Source organism: Rhipicephalus microplus, chromosome 2 (genome assembly GCF_043290135.1).
Source record: "Rhipicephalus microplus isolate Deutch F79 chromosome 2, USDA_Rmic, whole genome shotgun sequence".
NCBI classification, from domain to species: domain Eukaryota; kingdom Metazoa; phylum Arthropoda; class Arachnida; order Ixodida; family Ixodidae; genus Rhipicephalus; species Rhipicephalus microplus.
The window spans coordinates 161,682,822-161,696,511 of NC_134701.1; the positions used below are offsets into that span (position 1 = coordinate 161,682,822).

General features: G+C 47.9%; 1 protein-coding gene across 1 annotated transcript in view; it reads left to right on the forward strand.

The window, feature by feature from the left end:
- Positions 1–13,690, forward strand: part of LOC142792466 (uncharacterized) — a 50,014-nt gene that overhangs the window by 11,857 nt on the left and 24,467 nt on the right. Inside the window, exons 5-6 of the mRNA XM_075885640.1 lie at positions 6,447–6,515; positions 7,865–7,954. Of these exons, the coding sequence (XP_075741755.1) occupies positions 6,447–6,515; positions 7,865–7,954 (159 nt within the window). The remainder of the gene's footprint in view (positions 1–6,446; positions 6,516–7,864; positions 7,955–13,690) is intronic.

Genomic DNA, 13,690 nt, shown 5'->3' on the forward strand with positions numbered 1-13,690 from the left:
GAGAGAAGCCCAGCACCCAGTACCCAAGCGGTGGCGATGTTGCTTGCCAACGATGCGTTTTCTTCATCACAATTTGCCCCCGCCGAAAAAGAGCCATCCTGGCGACCTAAGAGTCTGGAGGCAGAGGGCTATGATATGGCTTAAGGCGGGCGACGTGGACGATGTCACGTCCACGCCGGCGCATGTCGTCAGATGGGGAAAGTGGCTCGATGAGAAAATTCACCGGCGAAGTTTGCTCCAAAACGCGGTATGGGCCCTCGTACTTTGGAACGAGTTTTGAGGAAATGCCGGGGGTTTGGAAAGGAACAGCCAGCCATACAAGTGATCCCGGGGAATAGCTGGGGCTTTGTGAAGAGTCATCCTTGTTTTCTTTCTGGCGCTGTTGTTCTTGTGACGTAAAGGTGCGTGCGAGTTCACGGCACTCTTCGGCATTTCGGGCAGCTTCGGACACGGATGGGCATTCGGATGCGTCAGGACGGCGTGGAAAGAGAGTGTAGATGGTGTGGGATGGTTCGCGTCCATAAAGAAGAAAGAAAGGTGAAACTCCAGTGGTAGGCTGTGCCGCGGTGTTATATGCGAACGTGATGAATGGAAGAATGCGATCCCAGTTAGTATGATCGGATGTCACATACATGGCGAGCATATCACCAAGGGTGCGGTTAAATCTTTCCGTGAGCCCGTTAGTCTGCGGGTGGTATGCCGTAGTCTTGCGATGAACAACATGGCATTCAGAAAGCAGAGACGTGACGACTTCTGATAGGAAGGCTTGACCCCGGTCGCTTAGTAGTTCTCGAGGTGCACCATGTCGTAGTATGAAGCGATGAAGGATGAAGGATGCTAAGTCTCGCGCAGTGGCACTTGGAAGGGTGGCGGTCTCAGCGTAGCGTGTTAAATGGTCCACAGCGACTATGATCCACCGATTTTCATCTGATGTTGTCGGTAGAGGGCCATAGAGATCAATTCTGATCCGATCGAAAGGTTTGGCAGGGCTCGGAAGCGGTTGAAGCGCACCGGACGAGTGGAAAGGCGGTGATTTTCGGCGTTGACAGTTAGGGCAGCCCATAACGAATTTTCGAACGAAATTATACATTCCACGCCAGTAGAAGCGATGGCGAATGCCTTCGTAAGTTTTGAAAACTCCGGCATGACCACATTGGGGATAATCGTGAAAGGAGGCGCAGATTTGTGATCGCAAGCTGCGCGGGACAACCGAGAGCCACTTACGACCTTCGGGGGCGTAGTTGCGTCGGTGTAGCAGCCGATCACGAATGGCGAAATGAGCAGCTTGACGTCGAAGAGATCGGGGTACCGCAGTGGTTGACGATCCAGAGAGACAGTTAAAAAGGGAAGCGATCCACGGGTCCTTGTGTTGTTCACTGGTAAAGGAGTCGAGGTCGAGAGATGCGACGGAGTTGGTACCAGTCGTTCCGAAGGCCGAGTCGGGAGGTAAAGGCGAACGCGACAGGGTGTCGGCGTCAGAATGCTTGCGTCCGCTGCGATAGATGACACGAATGTCGTACTCCTGGATTTGCAGTGCCCACCGAGCTAGGCGGCCAGCATGGTGGTCCGTTACCAGGTCGAATGGGCGACCGTACAAATAAGGGCGGAACTTGCGAAGCGCCCACACTAGCGCCAAGCACTCTTTTTCAGTGACGCTGTAATTGGCCTCAGCTTTAGTAATTGTGCGACTGGCATAAGTGACGACGTATTCGGAGTAGCCCGGCTTGCGTTGGGCGAGGACGGCGCCTAGACCAACCCCACTAGCATCTGTGTGAACTTCCGTTGCAGCTGTTGGGTCGAAATGCCGAAGAATTGGAGGAGATGTTAGCAGACTACGGAGCGTGGCAAACGCGACGTCGCAGTCAGAAGACCAGGATGAAAGGTCTGCATCACCGCGTAGGAGGTTGGTCAGTGGTGACATGATCGACGCAAAATTTCGCACGAAGCGCCGGAAGTACGAGCATAGTCCGACAAAACTGCGTAATTCTTTCAGTGTAGTAGGTTTCGGGAACTCAGCGACTGCTCGCAGTTTTGCAGGGTCGGGTCGAACACCATGCTTGGACACGATGTGCCCTAAGATGGACAGCTCTCGCGCGGCGAAGCGGCACTTTTTAAGGTTCAGTTGGAGCCCAGCGTTGGTTAAACACGTCAGAACCAGTTGGAGCCGAAGCAGATGTGTAGGAAAATCGGGAGAGAAAACGACAATGTCGTCGAGGTAGCATAGACACACAGACCACTTCAGTCCACGCAGTGTGTTGTCCATGAGTCGTTAAAACGTGGCAGGAGCATTACAAAGCCCAAATGGCATTACGTTAAATTCGTACAGGCCATCTGGTGTAATGAACGCAGTTTTCTGGCGATCAGCTTCTGCCATAGGAACCTGCCAGTACCCAGATCGTAAGTCTCGAGTAAGTAAGGAGAAGAATTCGGCTCGTTGGAGGCTGTCAAGGGCGTCGTCGATGCGCGGTAATGAATAGACGTCTTTCCGCGTCACCTTGTTTAATCGCCGGTAGTCGACGCAAAATCGAATCGATTCATCCTTCTTTCGAACTAGAACGACAGGAGATGCCCAAGGACTGTGCGATGGTTGAATAACGCGACGGCATAGCATCTCTTCGACCTGGTCGTTGATGACGTGACGTTCTGCAGCAGAGATACGGTACGGTCTTTGACACAATGGCTGGTGCGAACCGGTGTCAATGTAGTGGTGCACTGTGGAAGTCCGACCCAATTGCGGCTGAGAAACGTCGAATGAATTCGCGAAGTGCTGGAGGAGATTAAAAAGCTCGGCGCGTTCATGGGCGCTTAAGGTGTCGGCGATGGAACTCGAGAAGGTGTCACTCGATGAGCATTACAGTGGGGAAAGGGCATGAAGTTCGGTCGAGGTGCTACTGCACGATTCGTCTGGCATGCTAAGGAATAAAGAGGAATTGAGGTACTCCACTCGACCGAGACATTCGCCGGCAAGTAGCGTAAGCGGTGCAGAAAGGGGGTTGTGTACGAAAATATTGCTTCGGCCCACAGCGACGTCGAGTGTAGCGAAAGGCAAAGAAATGGCTCTGCGGCTCATGAAAATGTCGGAAGGTGTAAACATTACCGTAGCATCGTTATAGTCATCGCAGAAAACCGGGACAATGGCAAGAGAGGCTGGCGGAATTTCAGTGTCCTCACGCACGACAAGTTTTGGTGACCGCTCAAGGGTTTCGTGCAAAGGTTCGTCACACAGGTGCGAAAATTGAACTTCAGCGCGTGCGCAGTCGATGATGGCATGATGATTTGACAGAAAGTCCCACCCGAGGATAACGTCATGCGAGCACACCGAAAGGACGATGAACTCGACAACGTACATAGAGCCTTGAATGAATATGCGGGTCGTACAGGTGCCGAGAGGTCGAACTGGTTGTGCGCTAGCTGTACGAAGCGATAGTCCAGAGAGCGGCGTGGTCACTTTGCGTAGGAAGCGGCAGAGCTGGGCGGCTATAACAGAAACGGCAGCACCTGTGTCGACGAGGGCAAAGGTAGAAACACCATCGACAGATATGGCGACGATGTTAGCTGGTGAAGTGCGAGGACTTGAGCATTTCGACGATGGCGCAGTTCTTGCCTCTGGAACTGCGGCGTTCAGTCTTCCCGGTTGGAGGAAGCGGGTATAGGACGCATTGGGGACAATGATCGCCTGCGAGGAGATGGGGAGCGGGGAGAGTGAGTCTGATGTGAGGGCTGGGGTGACCGAGACTCAGAAAGGTTAGTGTATCCACACTGCGGTGAGGGATAGGGAGCAGGTATCTGCCTGGGCTGTGGGTCATACGGTAACGGCCGAGTAGCGGCGTGGATTGGTTGGAAGCGATGGCGACAATTTCGTGCCACGTGTCCTGGAGTACCACAGGCGTAGCAGATCGGTCGATTGTCAGGAGTGTGCCTAAAATTGCTGACTCGTGGTGCGGCCCAAGGTGCCGAAAAAGGGATGGAGTGGGGAGCAACTGAAGACATGGGTGGCAAATGCTGCTGGCGGGGTCTGCTGCGTACCACCTGGGCATACGTAAGAGGCGCGGCCACGGGCTGCATAGCCGGCGCATGGGCAACAGGCATGGCCACAGGCTGCTGGTGGGCAGCGACGGGAACAGCCTGAGCTACCTCTTCGGCAATAACGTCGCGGAGTGGTGAGGGCAGACGAGAGGACGGCGGCTGCTGCGTGAAGGGAATCAACGACAGTTTCCGAGCTACTTCTTCACGCACGAAGTCTTTTCTCTTGCAGGGTTGGTGAGTGGTCGGGAACGGAAGTGAGACTGGAGAGCGAGTCGGCGTGCGAGGAAAATGGCTGAGTCAGGGCGCGCTGCTTGCTCAACTCGTCGAAACTTTGACACAAAGTGACAAGTTCCGCAACGGTGGCAGGATTACGGGCGAGGAGCAGCTGATATGCACCGTCATTTATCTCTTTGAGGATGTGTTGAATCTTCTCCGACTCGGGCATGGTGGTGTTCACACGGTTGCAAAGACCAATAATGTCTTCGATGTAGCTGGTGAAAGATTCCGTTGGCTTTTGTGCGCGAGTCCGCAAGCGTTGTTTGGATCTGGACTTGCGGAAAGCGGGTCGGCCAAAAACGTCAGCAAACAACGTTTTAAAGAAGGACCACGTCGTAATGTCGTTTTTGTGGTTGTTATACCACATTTCGGCCACGCCAGTGAGGTAAAAGATGACGTTAGTCAATTTGTCCGCGTCATCCCACTTGTTTGCGCTCACCAGTTCGTAGTTAGCGAACCAGTCTTCCACGTCGGTCTCATCAGCTCCGCTAAAGACCTTGGGCTCTCGCAAACTAAGAACGCCGGGGTTGCTGGGGGATGGAGTGGAAGAGCCAGGTTGCGCGTTGTTGGTAGCCATGATGGGAGGTAGCGTTCGGTTGCGCAGCTCCAGGTTTAGGCGACGGCGAATGGCAGCACCCAGGTTCAGGCGACGGGGAATGTCCGCACCCTCCACCAATTGAAAAAGTTTTTTGGGCGACTGTTGCGACGGTGGTCCTACGATGAAACACGATCGGGAAAGAGCAACGGTCAAGCAGATGGCGGCGATGATCAGCACGAGCCGAGCGAGAGAAGCCCAGAACCCAGTACCCAAGCGGTGGCGATGTTGCTTGCCAACGATGCGTTTTCTTCAATAATAATAATAATAATAATAATAATAATAATAATAATAATAATAATAATAATAATAATAATAATAATAATAATAATAATAATAATAATAATAATAATAATAATAATAATAATAATAATAATAATAATAATAATAATAATAATAATAATAATAATAATAACCGTAGTCGCACTGAAGGGGTACTGACACAAAATTCCGCTTTGGAGTTTTTTGTCTGCGATATGGAAGGGGAAAATAAAAGCTTGCGATGAAAAATTCGTATACAGGGGTGAGTGCCTGAGCTCCATCACCAACCCGTGAGGTTATATTAGCAATAAATTGAATTTTACATTGCTTGCTGCAGAACGCAACCTATAACTGAGCGACTAGTTTCCGTTTCGGTTATGGAAAACACAAAGAAGAACTAGCCGCCACGCCTTGAACATAGCTATAAACGCTATCTAACGCGTGAAACGGCACACGGAAGTGAGACGCCCTTCCATGCTGGCTGCATCGTCTGCTGGCGTTCTCTTGCCTGCCACGAGTGCTGCGCAACGTCGTTGCCGTCATCGTCGTCAGGTGGCAACTACTTTCACAAGGTTGCCACGCTTTCCACACGTTCCCTGCGGGCACAGACTCACGAGCAGACCCCGATTAGCAGCCTCTGCTGTCGAGAGCGCGCCAAATGGGTATTGGTTACTATGACTGTGCACGTAGCGTAAGGACGGAAGGAGGAAAGAACTTTATTTAGAGTCCGGCGAGTAGATGGGGTGGGTTGGTCTTCGAAGACGGATATGAGCATTGCGGCTTCCCAGCGTGCGCGAAGGCTGTCAGCAGAGGCCGCATACTTATTATGAGTACCAATCCCTCTACATTCCCATAACATATGCTCCTGAATGGCTCTGGAGTCGCAACGCTCCAGAGCCACTCCCGCGATCCCGCGATCTGCGGGTAAGCAGCCGAGTACCTTAGCCACTAGACCACCGCGGCGGGGCCATCCGTATGCATTTTCTTGTAGCTATGTGACACAGATGGGTATTCGTCAAATTTTTTTCTTTCATAATCCTACCACCGCCTTGTGGGATTTGGTCCTTTCAGATATGTCACTGTCTCTCACCTTCAACTACACAGCCATCCCGTTCAGGTATTCACTTCGGTGTAAAGGTGTTTTAGGGCCACGACATTTTCTTTGTTTGTTGATCCGTTGCGTTACCGAATATTAAGCGTTAGTTATCTTCTAGAAGTTCGTGTCTATGTACATTGCAGCAAACGCTGTTTGGTATTTCACGGCTGCTTGTCAACTGTTTTATTGCAGACGAGGTGTCTTTACATTCTTATGCAACTGAGACGCTACCTTGAAAACAGCAACACTCCGGCCGTAAACGTGAGTTGTACTTTCCTTCTTTTCTCTACTATAATGAAGCGTTCGGTAATATAACATATATTTACTTTATTAGTAAAACAAGACACTGCACATGAGTGTCATTTCTCTATAGCCACAAGTTGACACATAGTGTCCACATGGTGCTCACGTGCATGGTGCCGCGCTATGTCCTGACTTATTGTAGCTGTTGAAGCCGGGATAGGCACCTTGCGTCTAATATTTAACCTTAATGAAACAAACACTTTCGGTTGGACTCACGTGACCAGGTTGAAAAGGTATATGAGATACTTACGGTTCAGGTCACATGACTGGAGTGGCCATTATGGGTGGCTGCAGCCATGTCAACACATTGCCATAGCGCGCACACGCGTGCTATGTCACTTATCCCATCAATGCGTCTCAAGATATAATGCATTATTTCATGCTTCGGTAAATAAATACATCAGTTTCGCCGCAAAAATGAAGCTATGAACGCAGCTTATAAACATTTTGGGATGTTATACCAACTAAGGCTAACAGCTAGCACCTTTAGTGTCCGACCTAATATGACTGAACAGAACGCTGGCGTAATAAACTTCAGCTACTGCATGCAGCGAGTGAAGTGACCTTCGTGCTGTGAATTGCTTCATTGCAATGCGAGCGGTGAGAGAATACAGGGCGTAAAAAGGCATGCTATGAGCCGTCTGCTGATCCCTGTCAAGTTGGGGCGCCCACGACCACACCCATCACTCAAAACGCGCCGTTTCTGACGGGTACGCGCAGCGACCTCATCTGAGAACCTCTATATGAACCTTTAGTACGACAGAAAAGCTGGGGCCTGCGCGTTTCATCTTCTTCTGGTCCGCAACCATTGGCTGCTCTCGCAGGCTTTCACTTGAACATTATTCCGGCTAAGTTACCACACTCGGACTTCGTATACAGAAGCTCACTGCAACGTTAACAGCAACAATACGTCTGAAGTGTTCATATAAGGGTATCTCCATAAAAGACAGGAATGTAGGCAATTTGCTCACATAATTAAATTACCTTAATAATGTTTCATTCAAATTGTTTTCAAACGTTATACAGTTCTGGCTAGTTAGTCAATTAACGTATTTTTGCTTTCTCACACAGCTGCTTTTTATTTACGCACTCAATTCTACAGCGAAGTCCCCTGTATAATTTGTTCACTATGGGACCTCACCTGGTATATTCGTACTATCTCTGTTTGTAAACCTATACTCTCACGCACAGCAAATAACTCTACTGGCCATTTAAGTGTGAATCAATGCCTCGGTGTTGCATCACTCGCGTGTGGTGTCACCAGTTGCACGTCTCTCTCAAGTCACATATCTCATTCGCGTCCGCAGACGAGGGACTGTTCAAACCGTCACAGCGAGGACGAAGATCTCTCGCCTTTGGAGAGGCACCGCCGACAGGACCACCCCCTCGAAGATGAGGTGAGGGCCAACGTCATGCACGCAAACTTGGAATCGCTCCTTTGAACGTGTGGTGACGTTTGCCGCACATACATATATGAGCCACAGGGCATAAACCCGCCACGTTAAGTCTCCGTCAAGGACACAATGCCAGAAAGAATACATTTTACTTTCATTTAAGTTGTCTTGTGTTCATATATGCACAGAGGCTCCATAGCACGGCCTCTCAGTGGAGGTTGCAGCTGTGGCATCTACAACCCAGAAAGCACTGCCGTCCTAAGCACTGGGAACAAGAGTGTCGAAGAGGCACTCGTGCTAATGCCACACTTTTTCGCTTTAATACTAATCGTTTGTCTCTCATTTTTGTCATGCATGTTTCACATTCCTCCTATAATTTCTAAAATAGGTTAGAGAGGCGAAGCAGCTCTTTGACTAGCCTGTGTAATGCTGTCCCTCCGTCCGCGCGGCTCTCCTCGCCGTAGGCGTTGGAGCGGTGCCAAGTAGCTCACGCCTTCCTAGCAGTGCGCGGGGACATCTCCCTCCCTTGCCTGCTGCGCACTCACCGCGTGCTAGCTCTCTCTACACCAATCTCAACGTTCGAGCTCACTTATCACGTGGGTATCATGTCACCCACGCCACCTCTCTCCATCTGTCAGCGAGAAGAAGCCGCGAGCCGGTAGGTGCGCGCGCTGTGCACGCCTCGAAATTCTCGGGGCATATAATGTGGACAGCACGCCGCTGCATGCTGCGCGGTCGCGCCGACGGGCGGGACGCCGTCATGGCATACTTGCCGATAGTGTGCGAGGGTTAGCAAAGCCGATCGCGTTCGCGAATGGCGACGTCAACACCGACGAGGTGCGAGCCAGGGAAACAGAACGCAAGCGCCGGCAGTGGAAGACCAGCGACATCGACGAGGTGCGAGTCAAGAGCACCGATCGCATTCGTGAATACAGATGGCGCGCGGGTAACACCGACGAGACGCGAACGAAAGAAGCCGAGCGCAAGTGTCTTTAATGAGTACGCCTCCCGTGTCTTCGCGTTTCAAACAAACGTTTACTCGAGTAAACGCTACACCGAGTTACGCTTCCAACCGTTCTTCCAGCGCCCGCGCGACAAAAGATATCGGCACGTTATTTACTGCGCCATGGTCACATACTTTGTACGATTTAAAAAATACGACATTTATATATAAACCGCTGTCTTCTCACAGCGTTTTTGGTAAAGTTAAGTAATACATCATGACCATGGCATCTGTGATTAGTTCCTTCAACCCGTCCTTTCTAAGTGTCCGTCCCATTTGGCACTTTTGCAATAGCGGAAGTGAACTTTTGTCATCCCCTTACCTTCTTCCCCCTAGGTGGTGACATTACCACGAGCGATGATATTTATGCATACACAAGATAGTTCGGCAATTTCGGAAACATAGAATTTCTCACAAAAATGTCTAGAGGGTAATCTGGCACCACCGTTTATGCGAATTTCCTTAAGGGTTTCATTGGGGCATCGGGAATGACGGGGCATGTGTCTTCGAGGCTTGTGTTGGCTGGTGTTGAGCGAAGCTTCGGCTCAAAAGCGGATACGACTGCGCAAATAAAGCTTCTCTAAAACAAAACTTTCTGACGCACCTTTAGTGTGCAGAATTTAAGCCATTTAAACAAGCCCCTAAACACCATCGCTGATCACACCATCTGTCCCAAACTAGCGCGCTTTGGCCATCATTGGTCCTCGCGCCTTGAAACGTCATCATCGTAATGTTCATACGCTGCGCACTCGCATACCTTGCAGTGTACGTATGCAGTATATCATAGTTTAACATCGTTATAATGAGCCCCTATACAGAAACATATCGGATACTGTGAACTAAGCGCAAGCTTAGGTTGGCCATGCTTCCTTTTAATAGTAATATCAAACATTTCTTAGCGAACTTCGGCGACTTTAAGCGTATCTATCTATCTATCTATCTATCTATCTATCTATCTATCTATCTATCTATCTATCTATCTATCTATCTATCTATCTATCTATCTATCTATCTATCTATCTATCTATCTATCTATCTATCTATCTATCTATCTATCTATCTATCTATCTATCTATCTATCTATCTATCTATCTATCTATCTATCTATCTATCTATCTATCTATCTATCTATCTATCTATCTATCTATCTATCTATCTATCTATCTATCTATCTATCTATCTATCTATCTATCTATCTATCTATCTATCTATCTGTCTGTCTGTCTGTCGGTCTGTCTGTATCTATCTATCTATCTATCTATCTATCTATCTATCTATCTATCTATCTATCTATCTATCTATCTATCTATCTATCTATCTATCTATCTATCTATCTATCTATCTATCTATGTATGTATCTATGTATGTATCTATGTATGTATCTATGTATGTATCTATCTATGTATCTATGTATGTATCTATCTATCTATCTATGTATGTATCTATCTATCTATGTATGTATCTATCTAGCCGCCTATGACTTTTAGCTCTCCTGGCCGTTTCTATAATGGTTTCAATACCAAACTTGGTATGGCATAACATGACTGTATGAAGAACATATTTGTCTAGTCATAACATGAAAATCGTGAAATGTATGTCCTGAACGTTATGATTTACATTTTATGGTCCTGCAGGTTTTGCAGTGGTTTCGTTAACATGGCATGTTGCAAAACTGGTATGGTACGGCATGATTGCATGGCGAACACAAGCGACAAACCCGAACATGAAAATCATGACATGTGTGTCATGTAAAACATGACTACATGCCACGCTCACGATGTGCTCGCGGCTGTTTCGCTAGCTTTGCTTATACCAAATTTGGTATTACGGGACGCGAATGGATGACGAAGATATTATACCATTGCAAACATGATAAACGTGAGATGCGAGTCATGTGACTATAGAGTTTCGCAAAATTAACTAGAGGGTACTCTGGCGCTGCGATCATACAGCGACCATGGGAATGATGGGTAGTACACACATTTGCCTAGTCTTCGTACTTGCGGGCGGCGAATCGTACTTGCGGCTTCGTTTATTGCTGTGTTTCGATTTTGTTTTGAAAAAAAAAAAGATTCAACCATTTTGAACTTCGTAACCCAATTTGAAAAAGTAATTAAAGAAAATAGGGTGTTGAAGCGCAATCGCTCAACATTTGCTGATTTTTGTTTCGTGAGAAAACAGCTTCGAGCCACACGAACACACACGGAGCCAAAAGCAGGCCAGAAGTACGAATATTAGGAAAACGTGTGTACTACCCATCAGTCGCATGCTCACTGAAGTGCCGTGCGCTGCAGCTCCCATAAACCCTAGCGCCAGAGTTCCCTCTAGTGTATATTAGGAAAACGCTATGCATGTGACAACATGACTACATGCTACGCTCATGATGCGCTCATGGCCGTTTCGCTAGCTTCACATGTACAAACTTGGTATTACGCGACGCGAACGGACGACATAAGTAAATGACACATGCAAAAATGATAATCACACCATGCGTGTCATGTAACTTGACTACATGCCACACTGATAATGTGCTCGCGGCTGTTTCGCTTGCTTCACATATGCCAAATTTGGTATTATACGTGCAGCAAATGGATGACGAAGGTATATGACTGGTGCAAACATGATAATAATGAAGTGCGTGTCATGTGAGAACATGACTACATGCCACAGTCAGGACGCCAAGACATTTCGCCGTGACGCTGTGCGCGTGCTCACCGGCGTTCATTTCGTCGCGTAACGCCGGCGTTGCCACGCCAGGTGCTGGTCGTGCCATATACTCGCAGGCGCGCGCCGCGCTGCATTGTTTTGACGCATGCGCGCTTTCGCGCATCCGGTGTCCCTCCGTCCCGAAAAGAGAGAGCGCATCAGCGCGAAATGCAGCATGCTGCATTTCACGCCAGTTGCCGTCGCGCCGCGCCGATGGACGCTGGTCGACCCTGGCGTCAGGCTATATAGAGTGCTCGAGTTTTGCTAAAGTTGCGTCACTGTGCCCAGCGTACGCGTGCGTCAACGCTACATTGGAGTATATTAGGCCCTTCATGAAGCGCTCGCGGCCGTTTTGCTAGCTCCACATATACCAAATTTGGTGTTACGCGACGTCAATGGATGACGAAATATATGACTAGTGCAAACATGATAATTCTGACTCGCCTGTCACGTTAGAACATGACAACATATTACGCTCATAGCTTGCTCGCGGCCGTTTCGCTAGCTCCACATATACTAAATTTGGTATCGCGTGGCGTGAATAGATGACGAAGGTAAACAACACATCCAAACATGATAATCATGACACGGAAGTCATGTACGGCATTATTTACCTGCAGCTCGTAACGTTGTGCTGATTTTAAAGAGACATATCAACGTTTCTCATTCGTGCTTCACATATCATCGATTGCCACTGTACGTGGGATCTGCCATTTTTTTTTTATTTTTATAACGAACCCGTAAATGCGACTGCCGCCGCTCTATCTGCGGTATTGTTGCAAACTTTTTGATTTTCCTAAGCCTGAAAACTCTAAAGCAAAATAATTTTTGAAAGAAAAGGCACAGCCACAATTTTCTTCAGTGTGATTGTGAAATTAAAAAAAAAAGTAACGAACCCGTAAACGCGACTGCCGCCGCTCTATCTGCGGTATTGTTGCAAACTTTTTGATTTTCCTAAGCCTGAAAACTCTAAAGCAAAATAATTTTTGAAAGAAAAGGCACAGCCACAATTTTCTTCAGTGTGATTGTGAAATTAAAAAAAAAAGTTAGGAATATGGTCATATCCTTCTGCAAATGAGGGTTATCGTAGGTCTTCTTCGTGAAAGGAACTTTGTTCTGCGGTAGTTGCAGGTTTTGATGTTTCGGTGAGTTCAGCTTGAAATGCAGCAAGACGCAGGTTGCATCGCTTAAATTAGGTTTGAAGTATGCAATGATGCGTTTTTGTAGTTAGGATATTTTAATGAGCCAGATTGCCGATTTGTGAGAGCCGGTTTCTATAATAACTGCTACAACGATCGATGCATATAACAGACCAAATTGTGACCCCCGTGCTACTTCTTTATAACACGGGTGAGTTGTATAACATTACTCATTGTGGCAAGAGAGCGCCGCTGGTAATGAGCTCGCAGACTGAACGATTCCGAGAAGTCTACGTTTCACACGGTGCAGGCTATAGAGTTACACCTGAGACATCTACGTCCCACCTGTCTTATACAGCACGGCAAAAACTCCACGAACAATTCCAGTGCGAAGACCAGTTGTGCCTGTATCCAGGGAACAAAAAGCGGGGCCATCGTGCATGGCATGGAGAACATGAGCAGTTGCTCAGTAAAATACAAGGCCCATGGGAGGGCTTTCTGCTCTTCCATAGTACAGTACATCGTACTCTAAGTCGTTAACAACTTTTTCTACACACACACCATACAGCCAGAATTTGCAGCTGGTTAAGGAAATACACGAGACGGCTTAAAGCTCTCCCATAGTAGAGTACTACGTACTCTAAATCATTAACCATTTTTGAAACACACCAGCACAACCATATGCAGACTTTTCGTGCTAGAATTGTCTCAGCAGGAATGTCGGAAGTATGGTTATTGTAATTCTTTGGCTAACGACGAACGTAGGCTAACGTATACTTCTTTGTTAAAGATGTTGCGATGTCCTTCATACTGAGTCAATGTGACGAAATTTTTAGATTTTATGAATCGCTCATAAAGTTTCATTCTATCTTTTGGCGTTCTTTAATAAGG